At 47.8% G+C, this 22,057-nt stretch overlaps 1 protein-coding gene across 2 annotated transcripts in view; it reads right to left on the reverse strand.

The window, feature by feature from the left end:
• Positions 1-6: 6 nt before the first annotated feature.
• Positions 7-22,057, reverse strand: part of CACNG2 (calcium voltage-gated channel auxiliary subunit gamma 2) — a 51,543-nt gene continuing 29,492 nt past the window's right edge. For both annotated transcript variants that reach the window (XM_057387513.1, XM_057387504.1), the window contains 3 exons: positions 4,908-4,991; positions 1,043-1,183; positions 7-595 (listed from right to left, as the gene is read on the reverse strand). In XM_057387513.1, the coding sequence (XP_057243496.1) occupies positions 60-595; positions 1,043-1,183; positions 4,908-4,991 (761 nt within the window). In that variant the 3' untranslated portion in view covers positions 7-59. The remainder of the gene's footprint in view (positions 596-1,042; positions 1,184-4,907; positions 4,992-22,057) is intronic.

A 22,057-nucleotide genomic window follows, 5' to 3' on the forward strand; every position in this document is an offset into this window, starting at 1 on the left:
CAGCCCACCCCGTCTCCTCCAGCCCGTTCCTGCCCCATTTTCAGCTCCTGGCGACGGCTTCATACCGGGGTGGTCCGGCGGTTGGCTGTGTTGGTGTGGATAGAGTCCTTGTTCTCTTTCTGGATACAGTTGTGAACCTGGAGGAAACTGTTATCCCTGTCGGAGTTGTAGGTGGCGGTGGGGGTGGTGCTCGCCTTCAGCGGGTCCCTGGTCAGGGTGTACATCGAGATCTCTGTTGATGGGAGGGTATTGAACCCTTTGATCCCGACGGGAGAGGCATCCCTGGAATGTGAAGGCTCGGTGGAGCGGGAGCTGGAGCGACTGCGTCTCTGATAGCGGTACCGGTAGCTGGGGATGCGGGTGATGGCGGAGGACTGGAGGTAGTCCGTGGCACGAGCGTTGGCGCGCAGCTGTTTGTGCCGGTCTATGAACATGTGGACAGCCAGCACTCCCACCATCTCGGCTATAATGAAGGACAGGGCCCCGAAATAGAAGGACCAGCCGTAGGAGTAGCTGTTCTTCTTGGAGTCACTCTTGGAGGGGTCTCCAGCGTTGGCTGATATGTATACGATGATGCCAATTATATTACTCAGACCTGCAAGCCATTCGGTAGGGGAGAGAGAAGATGTCAGGAAGGTCACACATGGCAGTGGTGGGGACTGTGGGGTTGAATCCTTGCCCATCCCCTCCTGGTGGGCAGTTTTCCTTGGGAAACTCGGGCAAAACCCTCCTCATATGTCTGCCTCTTCCCTGGACTGCACTTCTGGCTGGTCCCTGAGCGATGCCGTGTGTTAGGGAAGCACTCTCCCTCCGTCAGCTCCCAAGCAGTAGGAAAGCTCCTGCCCACCTGCCTCTGCTGGGCAAGCAGGCAGGGTGGAGAGGCATCCTGGTGATGCTGCTTCAGCCCAGATAAGGTTCATCAGGGCTGGGGAATACACACATTCCTGCCTAGGTAACTGTGCCTTTGTAGGTGTCCTGGCTGGGCAGCCCCCCAACCCCTGGAGCCCATCCCCGGGTTATCCAGCCCTCTGCATCCCTTTACCTGCAGACACGAAGAAGATGCCGGCACTAAGGATGATGTTGTGTCGGGTTTTGTAGAACTCGCTGGCTGCAATGCAGAGTCCACCCATGAAAAGCAGAATCACACTCAGGATCGGGAAAATACTAGAGGCTCTAACAGCCCCTGCAGAGGAGACAGGGAGGGCGGGGCAGAAAGAACAGCACAGGTATGAGAGAGAGGAAACAGGGGCAGGGAAACGGCACCGGAGTGAGGGGACCGGGRGCATGCGAGCACGTTTTGTGGGTGGGGGTGAAGGGGAGAGACAGAGGGCAACGTGTGGTAGGGGAGTAATTTAAGAAAAGATAAAGGCATTAGGGGATGGAGGGAGGGAGGGAGAGAGAAACAAAGTGTGTCAGAAAAAGAGTGGTCCAAAGCAACTCTCCCAGACCCTGGCCATTGCTGCTGCCATGGAGCTGGCGGTTCGGTATGAGGAGGAAGAGGGGGCTGTGGGGCTGAAAGCTGTGCTGGGAGCCTGCCTGTGTTGTCTGTGCCCCCTYATGCTATCCTTTCCTCTGTTTTTGGGGGACTGTGGGCTGGAGGGAGAGCCCAGGCACCGTTCAGCAGCTTCTCCTTCTGTGGAGCTCTGCTGCTCGAGCCTGCACTTCAAAGAACCCGAATGTTTCCTGCAGAGCTGCTCAATCTCGAATCCTCCCAAAAGGGCATGAGCATCTCAAGGAGATTTTTTATTTATTTATTTATTTATTTTTTTTTTAGGGCTGAGAAAAAGCTCCCGGTGCCACGCACTGCTTTGCAGCTGCAGTGAAGACTGAGAAGCAAAAGTCCCAGCCCTGTGTGTCGAAATGCGGGGCTTATCCTAGCGATTAAATGACTGGGCTCCTTCCCGAGGGCAGTGATGGGTTTGGATGTGCCAGYTCCCACACACGCACGCTCTCCATCGGTCGATACAGGAAGAGCTCAGCCAGCAGAGGGCAATGGCATAGATGCACAGATGCACGTATATGCTCATATGTGCATGCAAAACATACCCCAAAGCTTCTGGGGGGCCTGACTGGCGTTCCCGCAGTGAAAGGCCAAGTCTGTGTGTGCACACCCACGCACACAGGCACGAACGCACGCACCGCTCGTGGGCGGCTCGGTGGGAGCCAACGCTCTGCCTGAGTCTGCGGTACAAATATTCTTTTTTTTTTTTTTTTTTTTTTAAGAAAGGCCTTCTTTCCTCCCTTCACAAGAGAAAATAAGCTGTTAAAGTGTGAAATGAAGCACTGCTCGATAAAGAAAGGTATCAGACGGGCTGGTGCAATTTTGCTTGTGGAGCAAAGATCGGGAAGAGGGGATGAAAACTAATCCTTCTTTGCCTGAAAGAATGAACCCTAGTCCTGAAGCAAATGCAGGACTATTTCCTAAGTGAGCAGAGACCACACTTCAAAGACCCTGTCAGCCTCTAGATCCTGCCAGACACAAGCAATTAGCTCTTTGAGGGGGACCTAGCCTGTGCACGGGGAATGCAGAAAGCAGGAGAAACCTCTCTTTCCAGCACTGCCTGGCTGCCTTTTAGGGAACAGGCTAGCAGTAATGACTACCTTAATAGCTTCTGGAAAGCAAGGTGGGATTTGACGAGGGGAAACTTAAATGTGAGGAAGCAAACATCAAGCAGACACCCACTCTTGAGAGGGTTTCTAGAGGGATGCTCGGTCAGTCCTGCAGCCTGGTCCTGACTACATTGGTTTTATCTGTGTCTTAATTCTGAAATTCAAGTCTGCTGGGAGAACACAAAGTAGTTGACTGATATGGGAAGCTGCAGGTGTCGTGTGATGGAGAAGGACTTCCTCAACCTCTCACAGGAGGCAAGAGAGGGGCAGGATATCATCCAGCCTTCCTGAGTGCAGAGCCCGTGGCCTAAAGACAAGGGGCTCCCTTTTTTTTGTATGCTCCCTTGAATCATCTGTGTCTGCTAGCACAGCAACCCAAGGRTGCTTCTGCTTCCTCTCTGATAACAGGTGCTTGGTTTCAAAAAACCTAAGACACCTTTTGTGGGTGCCTGGCAGAAATAATGTCTAAGCCCTTCTAGCCAGGCCATGGACACTGCCCCATCATTGTCCCGGTTCACTGGGCCTGGGGGAATTGCCTAATCTGATACTAATAAACATCTTCCTAGCTGTTCTTGATGGCACTGCCAGACATRGCCCATGCAGAGCGCCCAGGGACTCTGGTTTGGCAGAAGTTCTGGGAAGAATCTGTTCAGTGGGGGCCCTCTCCAGGCAGGTCTAAGCCAGCAGAAATCCCACTTCCCTCAGGAGTGACCCAAGTAGTCCTTTATTGACTTGCCAAATCCCTCTTTGAACCTGTTTCTTTCTTAAAAAGGGCTCTACCCTGGGGACACTGTCAGGTTCTGACATTGGGCCAATTTTTGTCTTCAGATCTTGTTCTCTCTGAGGGAATAAACCCATCTTTCATGAGATGTTTGGCCCCTTCCCCCAGCTCTTTTTTTTCTGAAGTGCAATTGATGCTGCAAGCATGTTCCTTGCTCCCAAGCAACCCTGCAAGGGCTGGTTTGCCCTCGGAGGCAGCCTGCAAACCTTTGTCATGCCTGTGCCAAACTGGATCAAACCCCTGACTTCAGCTCTGCTGTTCAGGGGCCATGCAGCAATTAAGACACTGGTGCTGCAGAAAGGCAGCTGAGAGAAGCAATCTCCCTCGGTTATTTACAGTTTACAGTGGATGAAGGACTGTTTGAGAAACCAAGAGGAAGCAGCATAAGATCTGCCTCTTTTCGCATACAAATGCGCCTCACAGATCCTAAATTGTCTCTCTCATCCCTGCCGCAGGGCCGGGTCTCCACATCTGGCTTGGAGCATACCCGGATGACAAGGAGCAACTCTGAAAGACTCCCGGTGAAGCYAGGATGAATGATTATAATCATCAGAAGCCTCTGATGATTAACCTTGGAAGGTCAAAAGCACTTATCTCAGATTTCTGTAGGGAGAAGATCTCATGATATCAAAAGATGTTGTTGGACTTGCAGAGGGAGGGCAGGATAGTGAGGTAGGGACCTAAAAGGAGTGTTCACTGTTCAGCTGTGCTAAAGGAAGAGTAAGCTCCTGCCTCTAGGGTGATGGAAAAGCTGCCTGGGGAGGGCAGCCAGGCAGGGCAACACCTGATGTGGATCTGTCTTGCTGGCCAGGATGCTGCTGCGCAAAGCTCAGTGAGCTTCACTCACACATCCCAGGCTGGGCTTGCTGCTCGGGCTGGGTTTCCTTACAGACATGCCTTGTGCCCAGGGTTCGGCACCTCTCCTAGGGGCTCTGGCTGAGCACCAGGTCTTGTCTCCAAAAGGCTCTGCCTGTCCTTATTCCTGCTTCCTGCTCCCTGCTCCCATCACTAAAATCGCAGATATCAGATCYGCAGCCTCTGGAGGGAAGTGGTGCTTGGGGAAAGGTGAACATAGACATAAGAGCTCCTCAGACAAAATCCAGCTGATTTCTTAAGTCTGGTGCCACTGGACTGTCAGATAAGGAAATATAAACTTCCTCTGCTTTAGGAGGACATGCACACTCAAACACACACTGCTCCAGCTAGCCCAGTCTGGCCTTATGCCCAATCAGCAGCTTTTCAATGGATTTGAATTGAGACTGATTTTATATTGCAATTAATTGCTGCTAAATAAAAAAAAAAAGCCATTACTTGTTACTGTAAGTTCGAATTTGCACTGTCTCACGGCCAGGGCCACAGGGAGGTGAGAATGGAGCCATTTTTAGGGGGTGACAAGACTCTGGGGTCTCCACTGAGCCTCACAGGTCCCCATGTCTCCACCACCTCGTGTTCAGAAAAGAAAAGGCGCCCGACGCTAGCACCTACGAGCCATTGCAAAAAGAGCCTGTGGACTTACGGAGGAAATATTCTGCTGTATCGGCTTCATAATCTGCATCCTCAGGGAAGTGATCGATTTGCTTACACAGACCTTTAAAATTCCCTAGGGAACAAGAGAAAAAAAGAACAAATGAGAACACCAAAACCTGCCTTGCAGGAACAGCCGCCCTCTGTGTCACCTTTTGTGCCCGCCCTGCCTTCCTCCCAGGCAGCACACCCACTCATGTGTGCATGCCTGGGAAATGCCCGGGGCTCTCCTTGCACACTCGCCAATGGATCTCCCTCGTATTTGCCCAGGAATGTGAGGTTTGCTGTCAGGATCCAGCCTGATGCCCATCTAGCCCAGCATGCCTCAGTTGGCAGAGGAGAGCACCAGGAGCTCTGTGACTCCTGCTGCAGACAGGTGGGAGAGCACTGCCCGCTTTGAGGGAGGTGGGATAGGAACCAGAGCCAGAGACTGGGACCTACTGCAAAGGACAGGTGTCAGGGTTCCCTCCCTCAGCATCGACAGTGTCACTGGGGGTCACATCATCACACCTCAGTGCTTCCCCCGGTATGGCCTCCGTGGATCCCAGCAGTGCGGGGATCATGGCAGGGTGATCCCGTGTGGGTGCAAACGTGTTTGTTTCTCTGAGCTGCGAATTTGCTGCCCTTTCATTCAGTGGGCAGGACACATCCCTTTGTTCTGGTTTGGTGGGAGAACAAAAACTCTTAATCTGCTTTCTCCTAATGACTGCTTTTGCATACCTTTGTCAGGCCTTCTCTTGTGGCCTCTCACAGGCTGAGGCTACAAGCTTGGTGCAAGTGGATATATGCAGTGAAGCACCCTTGCACAGGGGGGAGAAAAATCTTCTACCATAAGGGAGGGAGATTGGCCTGGACACAATTTCTTCAGGCTGGGATTTGTACAGGGCCTTTTGCTAGTTTTAGTCATGGGGCACCTTTTTCACACTCTCCGTGACCAAAAAGACCATCCCACTGGAGGCCAGCGACATCTTCCAAGTCTTTTGTTAGCTGGAATGTGTACCAGACTCTTATGTTCATCATTCATTTCTTCTCCTGACATCAGGAATACCACTCCAGAGAGATACTCCTCAAGCCACATAATTTTCACCATGACCACTGGTAAATTAGTATATCAAACAATCAGGCTGTCCATCCTTGTACAGGGGTGACCATGTGAAAGACAATTTCATTATATCCCCTGAGGTTCCCACAAACYTTTTCTCTTATCCTCCATTCCATTTCCCTCTGAACACTGGCACTGGCCATTTTCACAGATCTGATGGACATAATCTGTCCAGAAAGGAGGACATAATCTGTCCCAGTGTCTGCATGAGGTGCATGGGTAGGCATGGTGATCCCATGGGCCTCCTCACCAGAGATCAACCAACAAAGTGGCTGAGGCTCATTGATTCCTCTGCAGAAGCATTTAGAGCTCGAGTCTGGTGAGTGGCAAATGCTGTGGCAACCTGGGTAAGCCTCCTGCCACCCTGACCCTGAGCCCAGCTTCTGAAACAGCTGGGTGTCCAGGACAAGRGGAAAATGAAGCCACCACACTTGAGGTTGTTGCTTCTGGGAAGAGCAACAGAGCTCTTCCAGACCAAGACTACCCAGGCTGAGACCTGCAGGCAGCATGTCAGATCCCCAAGCCATGTCTTGGAAGGTTTATTTCAGATGAGTTTGAATCATCGTTCAGGTGTTTGTAAACAGATGGAAGAAGGACCAAGCTCACAGGATTGTCCCTGAGTTTCTTCCTGAGGCCAAGCCTTGATGGATTAATATTTGGGATGCTTTGGGAAGCAACCCTCAGTAAATTGCTGAGTACATAGAAGGCAGGTATGTGGATTCCTTTAGGTCAGCCCCCAAGTTTGGCTTCTGCACCCAGCTGGTTCAGAAGCTGGGCTCAGAATCATTCAAAGGGCTTGCATGAGGAGACGAGACAGCAGAGAGGAGTGTATGTGCATTAAGGGATTAGTAATAGGAGAAGAAAAGTAGGAACAAAGCCTCTCTGTGTAGCTCTGACATACTATTCCCACATTGAAACTGTRGGTTATGAAAGAAGGTTATTGATCACCCATCCCCAATCCAGTTACCCTGTTCCAGTACCCACTCTGTTTCTTGCTGCTCAGCCATTGTTCTTCTGGAAGGAAAGCTTCACAGCCGAGCAAATTGCCTTGGCACACTTCCACACTGCTACTTGCCCACTAAAATCCTAAAATCCCTATGAGGCAGGCAGATACAGCATGAAGGGGGTCCTTTCCCTTGCTTGCCCCTGACTGCCTGGGGCCATCTGCCTGCGACAGATGAGCAGCTCATCATCCTGATCTTTTGGCTGCGGTCACTGCTGTACAGCGCACGGGAACACTGGCACTCTCCGGGGCACTGGGGAGGTCTCCAGCTTCAGATTTCACAGATTTCAGTTCCTTGCCCAGCAGATCCTGAACACTAAGTTTCTCCTGCCCATACATGCTGGGGGAGCAGGCAGAACCTGCAGGCACCTCCCAGGTGATGTTCCCAGCACACAGCCGGAGCCTCCCAGTTGGAATCAGCCAAGGAGGGAAGATGCATCTGGAAATCCCCTCACTGTGTGACATCCTTTCCCTGCTTCCTTTTTTCTCCCTCTCCCCCACTCTGTTTCTTGCTGAATTTGAGGCTGTTTAATTCCTGTGTAAAGAATTGAGCTGCTTGGGGAAGATGCTGCATCTGGTGCAGGCTGTCTTTTATATGGACTTGCGTGGGATAGCTGGTTAAAGGTTCAGCCGCATAGACAGGCTGAGGGGACATGCAGGCTCTTTGAAAATCTGCTCCTGGTGCTGAGTGTCCCAAAGGCTTTGCTGCCCTGGCTTAGCAGGGTACTTGGCCACTGAAGTGTCCAGCCTTGGCTTGCCTAAAATGCTGTGACATTGCGGGGCCGCACTTCTCCACAGAAGGGCCTGTGCCAGGTCAATTCCCCTCCCTGCATCTGCCCTGCTGGGGTTGGTGAGGGCAGTGTCGGTCCCACTTTAGCCCCTGCTTTGTCTGTGCTGAGTGCAGGGTGCTGTGGATCCAGATGCTGACTGCTTGCCTGTGCTACCACACCCTCTCCTCCAATGCCTCCCAGCTCCTCTGGGCRATGGATGGGGAAAGGATGCAGAATTTAGGTCATTAATGCGCTAACTGGGAATACAAGAGAACAAGATTCAGTTTTGTTCTGCCACAGGTGTGCTGTTAAAACCATTTCTCTCTGCCTCAGAGTCCCACCCTCTAAAATGGGGGTGACAGCGCTCCTCTGCCTGGTGCCATACAGGGACGTGTTAAAGAGGGCATGGTGTGCGTGTGCTGGTGCCAGCAGCTCCCAAAGTGCACGGAGCAGGTGAGTGATGGCTGGCAGTGGTTCAAAAACCCGCTTGGTGTGGGGAAGGCCTTGATGTCACTTCTTGTGCCAAGGTCACTCGGCAATTCTCTGATGGACATCTGTGGCCTGCTGAGATGGTACAGCAGCTTCCCTGGCACCTGTGCTGGTGGAAGAGGGGAGGGGGGATGTAGCGGCTCAGCAGTGCTGCTGAGGTCTGACACAACAGCTTTTTCTTGTTCTGCATGTGTGGTTTGCAGAGCCAGGGACGTTGAGAGCTGTGTGCCACCCTACAATTCATCTCCTGAATGCCTGAGCAAGATCAAATCCTCATGTTGGARGGCATGTAGGGATCAAGGATAAAAGAACCCCCCAAAAAAGTAAGACCAAAATCTCCTCTCTGCTTGTGTCCCTTTGCCCTTCCCGTTCTTCTCAACTCAAGGTATTTCATGCTGTAAACCTTGAAACTCTGCATGTCTTTTTCTTCTCCCATCCACCTCTCTGAGAAACTAAAGCCACATGCTTCCACCTCCTCCCTGTAGCTCTTATAGTGCAGTTTGGGCTCTCCTCTCATCCTTGTTCATGCTCCCCCATCCCATCTTCTTCCTGTTCCTCAGTCCCTCTCCTCCAAAAGCCTGCTTTAGGGTGTGCAGGCTGCARAGGAGGGGGAATGAGCACCAACCTGTCTGCTTAGGCTGGGGATGCCCAGGTCCATGAGAAACCACAGAGCAGTCCTTGCCTCCCCTGTGTGTTACTGGGAATCACTAGACAAAATCACTACTGTTTGCTTGTTGCCTGCCCAAACTTTGGAAAATGCAGCCCATAAGAGCCAGGATTGTTGCAACAGGCAGCCCTGCAGTGCCTGGACGGGGACAGAAGTTACCCAGTTGGGTCGTTAGAACAGGCACAAACAATCATACTTGCCAAGAGAGACTAAATGACTAAGATGCCTGAAATTCAATGTCAACTGTGCATTCATCTCTTAGAGAGACCTCCTCCAATGTGGCAGGATCTTTGTTTGGGTACATGCTGTCTATCCAGGACAGCTGGCAGCTGCCAGCCCTGCTGCAGCAAAACTCAGACTGAGTTACCCCCGATGAGAACCTGGCTCGGTATTGTTGGGGATATGGTTTATTTTTGTGCAGCTTTGTGCAGCCCTGTCTCTTTCAGAAGTCTCGGTTGCCTGCAGAGTGAAATCCATTGCAAAATAGTAAGTTCCAAAGAATGAAAAGCTACTCCCTTCCTGCGAGGTAGGAACACTTTTAAATGGTCAGGACCGTACATCTGAAAACTGTGAGCCAGAGGCAGAGGAAAAGACATCCAAAAGGAGAGAAGCAGACAAAGAGGGACAAGAACAGAAAGACCTGTTTTCCCAGAATGATTTGTGATATTTCCATTTATGGAGAAAAGCAATCCACTGAAAGCTTTACTTCAGTTTCACTCGCTAATTTAGCAGAGGTTTTGGCATGATGGCTTGAAGAGAAATAAATAAAGGGGGCTGGATATAGCTGTTGTCTCCAAAAGCTGAGAAAGATGGCTTGGTGTTAGCCAAGGATTCAGTATCACTTTCCGTCACACACTCCCTGTATCATTTTAGGCAAGCCACTTACCCCCCACCTTCTTTCACTCAAAATGGGAATTGTGGCATTTCCCTGCCTCGGGGAAGTAGGCTGAGGATATTTGTATTATTGTATGAAAGTGATCAGATACTGGATCATTTAGGCCAGATAATTCTTCCCACTATCTAGTTCAAATATAACATGTTCAATTTTGATGTGACCTTCTCCTTATATGAAGGCTGTGTAGATGTGACRGTTCTCAGAGTTCCCACTTGTGGTGCCTGCCCTAGGAGTAAACTTTGATGCAGAATAAAGATTAAAGATTTTGTGTTTGCTATCTGCCCACAAAAGAGATATGAGAAATGGCACAGGAAGGGCAGGTAGTCAGACAATAACACAAACATTTCTGCTCCAGGATTCTGTTTCTGAGCAGAGTCCCTTTGGTACAGGTGGTGAAGTGAGGTTCAGAGCCARCTGCTGGGCTACGAAGACAAATTCCACAGTTACATGGCAAACTGCTGGCATGCCTTTCTTACACACAAAAGGCTTCCAAACCRGGAGAGGAGGTCTGCTGTCCCTGTCAAAAATTGACACTGGTGACACTGAGTTGTTAATGCTCAACCTGACATGACTGCAAGAGGAAGGAATGAAGTTTCATGAAGTGACAAAGAGCACAGGAAAAGCCTTTTGAAGGCATTTAGATTGCTCTCCCCCCTTCCAAGAATGAAGCACTTGAGAGCACGCCTAATTTTGGGGGATTCAGAGCTGATGAAAAGCACAGTGACAGGGAGCACAGACAGTGCTTGCGGGCATCTGCTTTTACCCACCTGCGCTGACATGCCCAGAAGAAAGACTGGCCCTTCCAAAGGGCTCGTTATCCCTCTRGAAATCTCTCCATCGATAGCACTTTACAAAAACCAGGCCATCTTTTCACCTGCCTCGGTAGGCAGGTTACGGGGTGGAGGGTTAAACCAGCAAGTGTAGCACAAGGGATGGCCATTCTGGGGCTTTAGCAGGTGCTGCTCCTGCAGCTCTGACCCTGCACAGTGGCAGGGGATGCTGTGTCAGGGCCAATACCTTTTGCCCAAGGTGGGTAATTTTAAGACTGAAAAGTGCTCAGCTCTCATTAGGGTCAAAAGGGACTTTCCACTATAAGGAGAAGCTCCATGGAGCAGCAAATGTGSTCTACGGAGTTGAGCCTGGGACAGTTGCAGAGATCCCATGAGAACCACAGGCCATCAAAAATCTTGCCACTTCCCTGTTCAGATGTAATGCACCTGCTTTGATGTGGCTCTTCAATGCAAACATGTAGCAGTGTGCATGTTAAAAAACCCAAACAAAACCCTAGCAACATAACCAGTATGTTGCATACATAATTCTCTCCCTGGGGAGAGGATAAAAGAACAAATCACATGTGACTKATATCAAGCCCCATCACTTAATGTGCCACTGGAAATCATTCAGATATTGTGCTGAAGAAGCCTGTAAAAGAACTCGTGCRAAAATAGAAATTGCTCTTATAGTTATGAAAGAATATCTGCCCTGCTTATTAGGTAGAACCATTATACCAGCTCTCCTCACCTTATTATTAATAATCATGTTTATTACAGCTGTTGCCAAGGATCAGATGATATAGGGGGTTTCAATAAAAATGTTACAAACACTGCCTTACAGACCATTGTTGCCTTGATGAGCATGGAGGAAGAGGTGTATCACACTACCTCTGCAGTGACCAAATGACCAAAGCTACAGCAGTAAAATGGCCTGAACATAGCAACTCTGGGGAGATTAATTTATTCAGGAGATGGTTGATAAACAGGAAAAGAAAGGCAGACAAAGATGGGAGAAATAAGTGGGAGAAGCCATTATGGGGTAGCAGTGAGGAGGAGATTATGAGGGGGAGGGAGAGCGGTATAGAGAGCCACCAGTGAGCAGCAGGGAGATTAGTCCCATCCAAACCAATACCAGGCTCCTGTTCTGCCTTTTTCAGCTCTTCTCCTCTCTTACTCCCTGCAGCCATCCCTGACAATAGCCTGATGAAAGAGAGGGGCTAATGACAGAAGGATCATTGAATCATTTAGGTTGGAAAAGACCTCCARGATCACCGAGTCCAGCCTTTGACCCATCACCATCGTGCCAACTTAACCAAAGCACTAAGTGCCATGTCCAGTTCTTTCTTGAACTCCTGCAGGGATGGTGACTCCACCACTTGTCTGGGCAGCCCTTTCCAATGCTTGTCCACTCTTTTGGTGAGATGACCACACATGTGCTTAGGTCTCTCCTACAGCATTTAAGTGATGTGGGAGTGCAGGAGAGCCCATCCCACCCTGGCGCCACCCCACATGGTGCCTTGCAGAGCTCTGCTGCAGCAGCCAAGGGGGCCCACGCTGTGCTAGAGCTGGACTCTGCACTGCTGTCAGCCTGGAACTGCTTTGCATTTTTCCTTGGAGGCGGCAGCCTCCCCTCCTTCCCACCATGCTCRGTGCTGTGGCTGCTGCGCGCCGCTAAGTAGCCCATAGACTGCCTCAGAGCTGGCTATAGCTGTGCCGTGTATGTGGGTGGAGATGCAGTGGTAGCAAAACCTATTATTAAGATTATATGAAGATTTCCATTTATAAACACCCTCTTTTTACAGGGTTGTAACTTTCAAAAATATCCTCGCTGTGGCTTGAAATTTCCCGTRCTTTGTCACAGGCAGGGAGTGAGATTGGCTAGGAAAATTGGGCAAAAGCTCCTGAAAGCGTTTTGGTGCAAAGGCAAATCCAGTATGTTTGAGCTTTGCAAACTGAAATATTGCGGTGGCTGGATTTCAGGGACTGCTAGACATGTCCAAGTCACAAATGAAAAGCCTCAACACAGCAATAATAAAAATCATTCAAAAAATCCTTTTTTGCAGGCACTGTCTCACACGTCTACACATGCTAAACAAATGCATCTGTTTTCTACACTTTACCAGAATCAAACCTGGACTGAATTTCTTCTGAAAATGGTACTTAACACAAAAATATATTAGGCTCATCTAAATCATTGAACGCTATGGATAACTGTGTTCCTCCTAATGTCCTATTTCTCACATTTGCTTTCTGCACTTGCATTGCAAATGATTTTGTATATACATATGTAACAAATGAATGATTTCATTTATATGTCAATGAAATAATTTGGTTTTTATAATGCTATTTTCCTGTGTGAGTCAGTGAATGAGTAAAGCATGAACAATATCTCTGGTTCTTCAGCAGAGAGGCCAGAAACAATTTCTACCCTTGTTAGAGTGACCAGTGTCACTCCAGGAAGGAAAAACACATGAACTTTCTGGCTTACAAGCACTGTACCAGTTTTCAAGGSATATTAGCTGGGTTAGTAAAAGTATTGTATTTGTCTTGCAAGAAGAGACAGAACTAGATTTTAAATGAGCTGGGAACCAGRAACAGAATTGAGAAAACGGCTTGTAAGTGATTGTGCTCATATGTGGTAGCATGATGTTGGGTTTCAAATTCCAAGAACACAACTTAGGTGCTGGACCTGCTGTGGCAGAGGATGGAGAAATAAAGGCAGAAGTTGATCAGGTCATGGAGAAAAGTCCAAGCAAAACAGGAAGGACAAGTGAAAGCAATCAAGATATTACAAATGATTAAAAAAAATAATACAGCACTTTGTATCAAAAATATTTATATGGGTGTGTGTGCAACGAGTCAAATGTGACACCACAACTGTGAGCCGAGTGACAGGAAGGGTGATGCAATTATCTGCAGCAAGAGAGAAGTGATGTGCATAAGGTGTGGGAGGAGAGGAGATGCTCCATAGCTACAACTGGCAATCCCAATACACAGCTGCATATCCAGATGTCAGAGGAATGGAGATACTAATGGGCGAATAGGAGGGAGGAAGTATTTGAGATATTGCTGCTCTTTTTTTTTTTTTTCCTTCCCTATCATGGCAACAATGTAACTAGGACAGTTTTTGCATACAGGGCTACAACATCAAACTCTCAGAAATCAGAGCATGTAAACAACATCCTAGCTGGATGAGAACATAAGGACTGAGCCATCTCAAACTTGGACTCAAAGACCCAGAGCTTAAATGAATTAATCTTTCCCCAGAAGTACTAGAGGAAAACCAGAAGCTAGAAAAATTGTGATTTAGTTATCCTATCGGGTTACATTTTTCTGCTCAGATGTAACTGTGTTGCTGATCTGTGAGTGTGCTTCAGAGGACAGAGCCAGGCTCACCTTGTGCAGGAGGTCATGTTGTGGATCAGTGATGAGACTGTACCCCTGGGGTAGTCACAGGAATTAACTGTGCACAGACATGGCTTTAACAGGCAAGAAAAGAGGGCAAAACAGCCCTCCTTACATGGTGGAAAGCATCCTGCACAGTCTGGGATGAGCTAAAAGCTGTGCATGCCTTGGTACAGATATGAACTGAGCCCCTAACTCAGCAGGAATCAGGACTTGGCTGTTCCCAGACTCCAAATCTGGAATCTTGCAATTGTAATGCTGTGTTCACAAGGCTTTTTGAATGCAATTTCCTTAGTCATTTTTAAATTATGAAGGAGGAGAAAAGGCACTTCAAATCTTTCATCTCCAACTCCACATTGCATTTGTCTCTGACATATCCAGCTGTATCTATAGGGAGACGCTGTCCTCAGTTAAACTGGTGTAAATCTAGTGTGACTCTGAGCTGCTCCTTCAGCAGTTAGGGCCACAACCAAGAGTGGAATTAGGCTCACAGCTGTTAATTAGTTTATGAAGTGTGTGATGTGCTTTAGGGTCCTTCAGGATGCAAAGCGCTATATAGAAATTATTATTAGTTACTAATAACAAAAATACACAAGAACCCCAGGGAAATAATCCAAAGAATGGAACAAGTCAATGACAGAGGCAGCTTTCAATCCTTCTTCTGCACCACTTAAGCTCTCCTCCCCGTTCTCCTCCGAGGCTCAGACACATGGAGGAAGGGAGAGCCCACCATCACACTTGTTTAGCAATTTGGCAGTCTCAGCAAGTCTCCTGTGTTCTCCCACACAACATCATCAGCCTGCAGTAGGAATTGTGAAATCTGTAGCAGAATTAACACTCAGCAGTAGAAATTCTGGGGAATAGCAGTGTGTGGGAATTCCTCAGCTTGCCTCTCATAGAAAATTGCAGCCCTGCCCAGTGGTCTTCAGGGCTTTTCATTTCATTGCCCTCCTCTTTCCTGGGAAAATGACTGAGAAGGGAGGCACTGCTTGCTTTCTTTGAAGAGCTATAGATGAGAACTGGGGGTCTGTTTGCTGTTTCCTGAGTTGGAGTGAGTGGCTCCACTGGAAATTCACAACCTGTTCTGGCTATTCCAGCCCAGTAGATRAGTGTGAAGTCTATTTTAGGTGAGGAAAAGGAACACGGGAAGGGCTGGGCTTTCTCTAGTACTTTTTACCCCAGGGAACCCAAAGCCCTTCATGCAACACTGGCAGAGGTCCCCCAGCACGGTGGCTCTGCAGACGAGTGTGGCAGCCATTACACGCTCACTGAGCTCGCTCACACTTGCCCTTGGAGTGTGCAGGTGGCTGTKCCCACACAGGGAATGTCGGTTATCCCTTAGTCTGTTCAGGAAGTGCGCTGGGATTTTTGCTGTCCCTTCAGACAGCCCACCGGAGCTGGCCAGGAGGGAACTGGGCATAGGATTTCCTTGGCAGAAAGCCCTGCTGACTGCAGCTCTTCAGGTAGAGCTGCAACGTGCAGGGCCATGCACTCACGGAGCTTTCCTGCCCTGTGTCCTTTATGCCCTGCAACGCACCACCTACAAATTAGAAAATGAAAGCTCTGAGGAAGAGGTCAGGACTTCCCAATTTTGCAATTTCCTCTGGCAGTSACTCTGTCTCACCCTGCAGCAGTGGTGTTTTGGGAGAAGCCTGACACAGAACAGAGACCCAGCTGTGCCCTGGGGAATGAGCTGGGATAAGGGGTATGTGAGAGTGCTGGAGCTCTTCAGGATGCTCATTCCTGGTGAATCCAATCCTGACTTGGACCTCACTCCCAAAACTATCCAAAGCCTCCCAAATGTTCCTAAAGTGATATGGAATAACAAACAGGAGGGAGATGGCAGGAAGAGCAGAGGACTGACCTGATGTACAGCAAGCCCCTTCCTACTGACAGCTGAGGAAGAAACTACTGGTCCCCAGCTATCCACTTGCAGAAAGAGGAGTTCCCTGGCTAGACAATGTTCCCCGGATGGGCACAGCCTCCACTGCAGTCCCTTCCCAATCAGCCTGAATACTGAATCCAAACATGGCTTAATATTTATTCTTGCATTTCCCAGCTATAYTAGGATTTGGAATTTGAAGAGCTATCTGGATTACATGTATGGGTTCCAAAACATTTTAGGGTCATACCTTCTGTGATTATTTAGATGCAATAGCTGGCAAGGCAAAATATCCAGAGTAACAACCARACTGGTCTGTGAAAGTTGTAGGAAAGCAGTGCCCTCTGTGCTGAAAGAGCCAGGACACGGAGTTTGCTTTGTTACACACATTATGCTTATTTTTCACTTGGGTTGCTGGAGTTCAGAAAATGTTGGTAAACACAGCCTATATCCCACAGGGCCACACAGGGTAGCTGTGAGTCTGATCAAATTGCCTTAGCACAGCTATGCCGAGGCTCCCTATGTCTCCAAATGAGCTACTGCTGTTCTAACTTTCTGCTTCACTCATAATCCACATCAAACACTGGGTGTTAAAGTAGATATTGCACAGATTTGATTTTAGGTCCCTTTCTATGCAGCTGAGCAAAAAACAAATGCCAAGCCTTGCAAGTGCTGTTAGCTTTCAGAGGCTGCTATTAGAACATTAATAATTTTATTATTGTTATTTCCTCAGGGTTACGGGTACCCCAGTGATTTAAAAGAAAACAAAGTGATTTGGCCCTCTCCTGAAGCTCTTACAACAAAAGTTAGACTTAAGCACAGCACTGGGCTTATTTAACAAGCAAACAGTGCCAGCAGGGTGTTTGGAAAAAGGAGGTTTATAGCTGCACAGGATCATGAGACATTTACGGTTGTGTGCACGTGTATATCCTGTTAGTTTATGCTAGCTTTTAAAAAGAAAACTATAGAGGAGAAAGGTGTGCTAGATTTAGGGATGATACCTGCAAGAAAAACGAGCAGAGGTCACCAAAGGAAGGATGATTTGAAAAGGGGAGGCTGAAGGGAAGGCTGCAAAGGAGAAATGTGAAACTACCTGTGGCACAGCCAGGGAAGGCATACGGGGGAGCAGGTACTGTTGCTCAGTCATAATAACCCTTTTGAAGCTTGACTGCAAGTTGTGCTGCTCCACCAATATTTTTTCATCCATTGAGCACACCAATTTATTACAGAAGAGTCTGTAGGYGTGAGCTATGTGCTAAGGCTAATCTCTGAAGCATTTTCAGCTACTCTACATGTAACATTACTCTTGTGTCCCAGGGAGGAGGCTATTCATAATGGAATAAAATTTACTCACAATACTAGACTGGGGAATATTATTTCTAATGTGATCTGGTCCAGTTACACTCAGTTGGAAACCTGAAAGGCTGTTTTAGGGGTTTGAATCATGTCCAAGTACCAAGCCACATTCTGTGTCCTGGATTGTRCTATCTGGAGACACATCCATCAGAGCTTCTTATGCCAACCTGTGCCTCCGTACTCCCCACCTACACCACACGTAGAGTAACGCATGTCTCAAAACTGAAACTTCCCTGCTTTATAGTCTTTTACACAAGAACTTGTCTCCTAAAGGCTGCCAAACCCCAAATCCCTTTCATATTTGCCCACTTGTCCTTGGAAAATGTTATCAGTTCTCCACTTGGAATCACTGGTCTGAAGTACCAGCCCCTTTCTCAGTTTCTAATTTACTGCTATAGCTGCAGCAGTCTGTGAAGTAACAACAAAAGTTGTGCTGCATCTTAGATCTTAACCTCATTCTCTTACCTTTGAACTCAGTTGCCAGACAAGAAATATGCCAAGATCAAAGAACAGCAGAGTCTCAGGCTCACTGTGTGTTTGTCTCTCCACGAGTAAATCCCTTTTTTTTTTCACCTGTGCCACATCCACTGCTGAAAGTCTTTATTTCTTGAAGTTGGTCAGCATTTTTCAATGAAAATTTCTCAGAGGGATGCAGAGACTTTGACCTGGTCACCTGAATCCCAGGGGAATAAAGTGAATACCTGAACTGTTGACTTACCGACAATTTCAGTGCCTCTAACTTATTGGTATTACGGCTTAAAAAAAAAAAAAAAAGGCATGAAAAAAATATCTTTGTTAGTGATATCAGTGTAGAATATGAAGTTTTATAAATCCAGGGTTTTGTGGGATGGGAAAGTAGCTGTCCATATTTTTCCAGCCTGCTCTCTGCACCTGCATGACTTCATGTCAGCTTCCATGCACCTTACTTGACATGTTTGGAGCTTCTCTTTGGGTCATGCTGGGACAGCTGTGGCTGCTGAAGGCACAGCTGGCCAGCTGTTCTTTGGGCATCACTTGTCCACTTAACTCTGCTTACAGTTGCCACACTTCAGGCTACCTGTCTGCTCCTTCAGAAGTGACCTCTGAAATCCATTGTGCACCAAGACCTCTTGACTGGCACGGCCTTGGTAGGCGCTGGCCTTGGTTTTGCCAAGCCAACATCAGAGTCGTGCCAACCTCAACACATGGAATTCAGTTTCTAATCCAAACTGTCTCTCATGAAGCCCCTTTCATTGAACATCTAAATGAGTTTTGGCCAAGCTAGAATTAAAACCATACAGGTTTTCCTCTTGTTTTCCCTGTGACCTGACATAAAAATGGATTGTGCAAATGCCTCTTGAGGGCTGCCCTCCACTCCTGCTGAAGGGCTCCTTTTTTCCTGTAGTGCACTTCACGGTGCGCTGTGGAGCTGAGGCGATTGATATGTCAGAACAAGAATGAAGGACTTTGCCTAAGCCCAGGATCCTGTAACAAGCCCAGCACTGAAGATTCCCCTGCAGGGGGTGGGAGGGGTGGGGGTGTGCAAGGAAGACAGAGCTTTTCCTGACAAGCTGGAAGCCTTGTGTATGGAATACCTGTGGAGACTGGCAGGGAAAGCAAACAAGCTGGGACTGGATGCCTTCCAAGCATCAGAGCAAAACTGAGTTTCTCAGTGGAGGATGCTAAATTTTGACAACGGGAAAGAGACAGATAGACAAGGGGTGAGTGGGAGGGGAAAGCCTTTCTCTGATAATGCTGTCTGCTTGTAGCATTCATCATTATTCTGTATTTCCACATACCAGCATGGGTACACAGCATTTTACGGGCAGCTAAACAGGCAGAATTTTGTCACCAGCATTTTGCAACACAAAGGCACCAACGTTTGGGGCAATTGCAAGTGAGGACACACAGCTTTTCAGAAGAGGTTCTCAGAAGCCATTAGGCAGCAGCCACAAGGCCTGGATCCTGCTTTTGGTGAGGTCAGTGGGAAAACAGTGGGGACAAGATTAGGCCTGAGACGTGCAGGATGGAATTAGGGAAGGAAGCGCCTGAGAAAGGTCACAGGCTCAGTTACGGCATGTTCATGTCTTGTTTGCCCCTGGCTTTAGCTGGGTATGTCTGAATCATTCCTCATTCCAAAGATGTAATATAGTAAAAAAAGTTAATAGTTAGAAGGGGCAAAGCTTGCCAAGGGCATAGGAGAAATGGAAGTCATTAACGCAGGGAGACTAACTGCAGTAAATGAGTCCTGAGGGCAGGCACGAGGGAGGTGAATAAGGTTGTGTGATGGAAGGAGGGAGAGGACAGCAGGAGAGGAGGAGCAGAGTCATTGCTGCAGGGCAGTGGAGGGGGCTGGGGAGGGGCAGATGTGCTGAGTGAGCACTGAGTAGCATGGGAGCAAGCTCCAAGGGAGCCAYGTGAGGCCTTGAAGATGAAATGAGAACTGAACTTTGATGTAGAAGGAGACTGGAAGTCAGCACAGGGATTCAAGAAGAGGGAATGACACAAGTGGAACAGCAGGCAAGGCAAAGATAATGTAGCTGCTGCATGCTGGGTGTTTTAGTGTGAGAATTAAGCCTCCCCTACAGCCCTGCTGGGCCTCTCTGGCTCTGAGGATTGAGCAAGTTTGTGCTTTTGTGACCTGGTCTAAATAGCCAGGTAAAACATTTTCCCTGTATTGCTTTTGCCTGATCAATCAGGCACAYATCAGGAGTGTTCTTTGGTAAGGGGAGGCAGTGGCAGGGAAAGGGCTTTCTGTGAGTGCTGGGATGGGTGCCACCACAGCAGCAGAACAGTGTCACCAAGGAGCTGAGGATCTCCCATTGCAGCCCACAGRCTGTAGGGTGCAGAGCATTTCTACAGAGAGAAAAGTTGTGGGATTGCCTCCAACCTCATGACTTCCCCAGAATTTGATCAAGGGGATAATCCCAGCAGTAGAGCATTTCTTACACTCTGCGTGTTTCAAAGAAGATTGGTACCACTGTCTCTGTTGTTTATTGCATCCTCCCTATGTCATGTCTTGTCAAGGGTGTTCCTTGCAGGACAGAACTGCCAGAATAAGCCAGAAACGTTCCTGTTCCTGTGGGTTCTYCCGGAAGAAGCTTCCTCTCCCATCTCCGAACCCTTGAGTAGATACTATGTGGTATTTTTTAACAGCTCATCTCTCCTTTCACTCCTGAAGCAATTTTCTACATGTGAATTTTTTCTATTTTCTTACCTTCCAGGATTTTTTGACCTCTTAGTGTTTTGCTTATTGCTCCAACTCTGGTGACTTTCTTCATGCTGCCCCTTCCTCTTTCTTCTTCTTCCTCAATTATTTGCATGCAGTTTCTCAACTTCAGTTTCCTGATCTCTGGGACTTGGTCCCAATAAGCTCAACTTTTCCCTCCCTACCCAGTGCTGCCTTGCTTAATTTGCACCAATCCCTGTTGTCTGTTAATCTCAGGATTGCACTAAACCTTTGATTCCCTTCAAGCAATTTCCTTATATGCCTATTTTTGCTCATCTGCAGTTTGACTGKCTCCCTCCTTTCATCTCTCTGTCCATTATGGCAATACCTGCAATGCTGTATTAATTGCCATTTCTGTCCAACATCATCTGCATTAATAAACAAACCCAAAGCTAAACAAAAYCCATCACTTCAATATCTTCTTCAGGATGCTTTATCAAGTCTCTGATTTTGAATTATTTGGGTTATACTTTCRGTAACAGCAATATGAATCCCTCCTTCATATCCAGTGGGAGACTTAGGGCAGTTTATCAAGGATAGTCTTGTTGCTATTCCTTCTTTGTTTCTTGAGTTGTATTAGCCCTTCCTCCCTGTTTCTCTCACACCACTGTTATTCCCAGCACACCTATGTTGTTCTCATATCCTAGCCCTTTTCCAGATGAGTACAATATACTTTTCCCATCTTTCAGTCACAGATTTTCCTGATTTATCTCATTTAGACTTAGCAGCCCCCTTTCCTGAGCCTTTCTCATGTCTTTCCTCCTACTCTCCCTGGAAACATCTGACATAATTCAGTCGCTCAAGAAAACAACTACTCCTCTTGACCCTGGTACCTCTCGTCATTTAGCCGATCTCCTTACTCTGTCTTTTTACTTTACTCCTGTTTCCAGTAATTCCATAGCTTCTGGTACTCTGCTCAGCTCTTTGAAAAGAAGCCATTATCTGCGGTGTCCTCAGGCTCCTCCATCGACACTACCGTTCCACTTAACAAGCACCCAGAGCCTCCTTATTCTTCATAGAGCACTTAAGAGAGTCACTCCCTGCTATCTCTCCTACATCACCATCCTCATCCATTTTCACTGTAGGCTCATGCAGACCATAGTGCAGGAATCTAATGATCTCCTTTCTGCTAATGATGCCTGGTCCCATTTCTTTTCTGCCTCGTGGCAGCCTTGTGAAATGGTTGCCCACTCCATCCATCTCGAGGTATTCACTGTGATGAAGGTACTCTCGTTTCTTAGCAACTGCTCAACTTTCAAGTGGTTCCTCGGATGGGGATGCCTCTTCTGTGCTGGGATCCCTTCCCCAGGGATAAATGATGCTTTTATTCCTTTTTTTTTTTTCCTTATAAAAATCATCATAATACTTAACATTCATACTACTTTTCAGTTGTAGAGCTCAAAGTATTTTTCAAAATCAGCAAGCATTGTTTTCTCCATTGTAGAGAGAGAAAAGCTGAGTCACAGAGACATTAGGGCCAATATTTTCATGTGTTCATTCATTTTATGCATCTTCATTTCTGGGAACCCATTCTGAAATAACTTAACCTAATTGCTTTGCTGTAGGACTTGAAAGGGAGCAGTAGGTCTTGA

The sequence above is a fragment of the Malurus melanocephalus genome, unplaced genomic scaffold (assembly GCF_030028575.1).
Source record: "Malurus melanocephalus ecotype Western Australia unplaced genomic scaffold, MMel_1.1 scaffold_17, whole genome shotgun sequence".
Lineage (NCBI taxonomy): Eukaryota > Metazoa > Chordata > Aves > Passeriformes > Maluridae > Malurus > Malurus melanocephalus.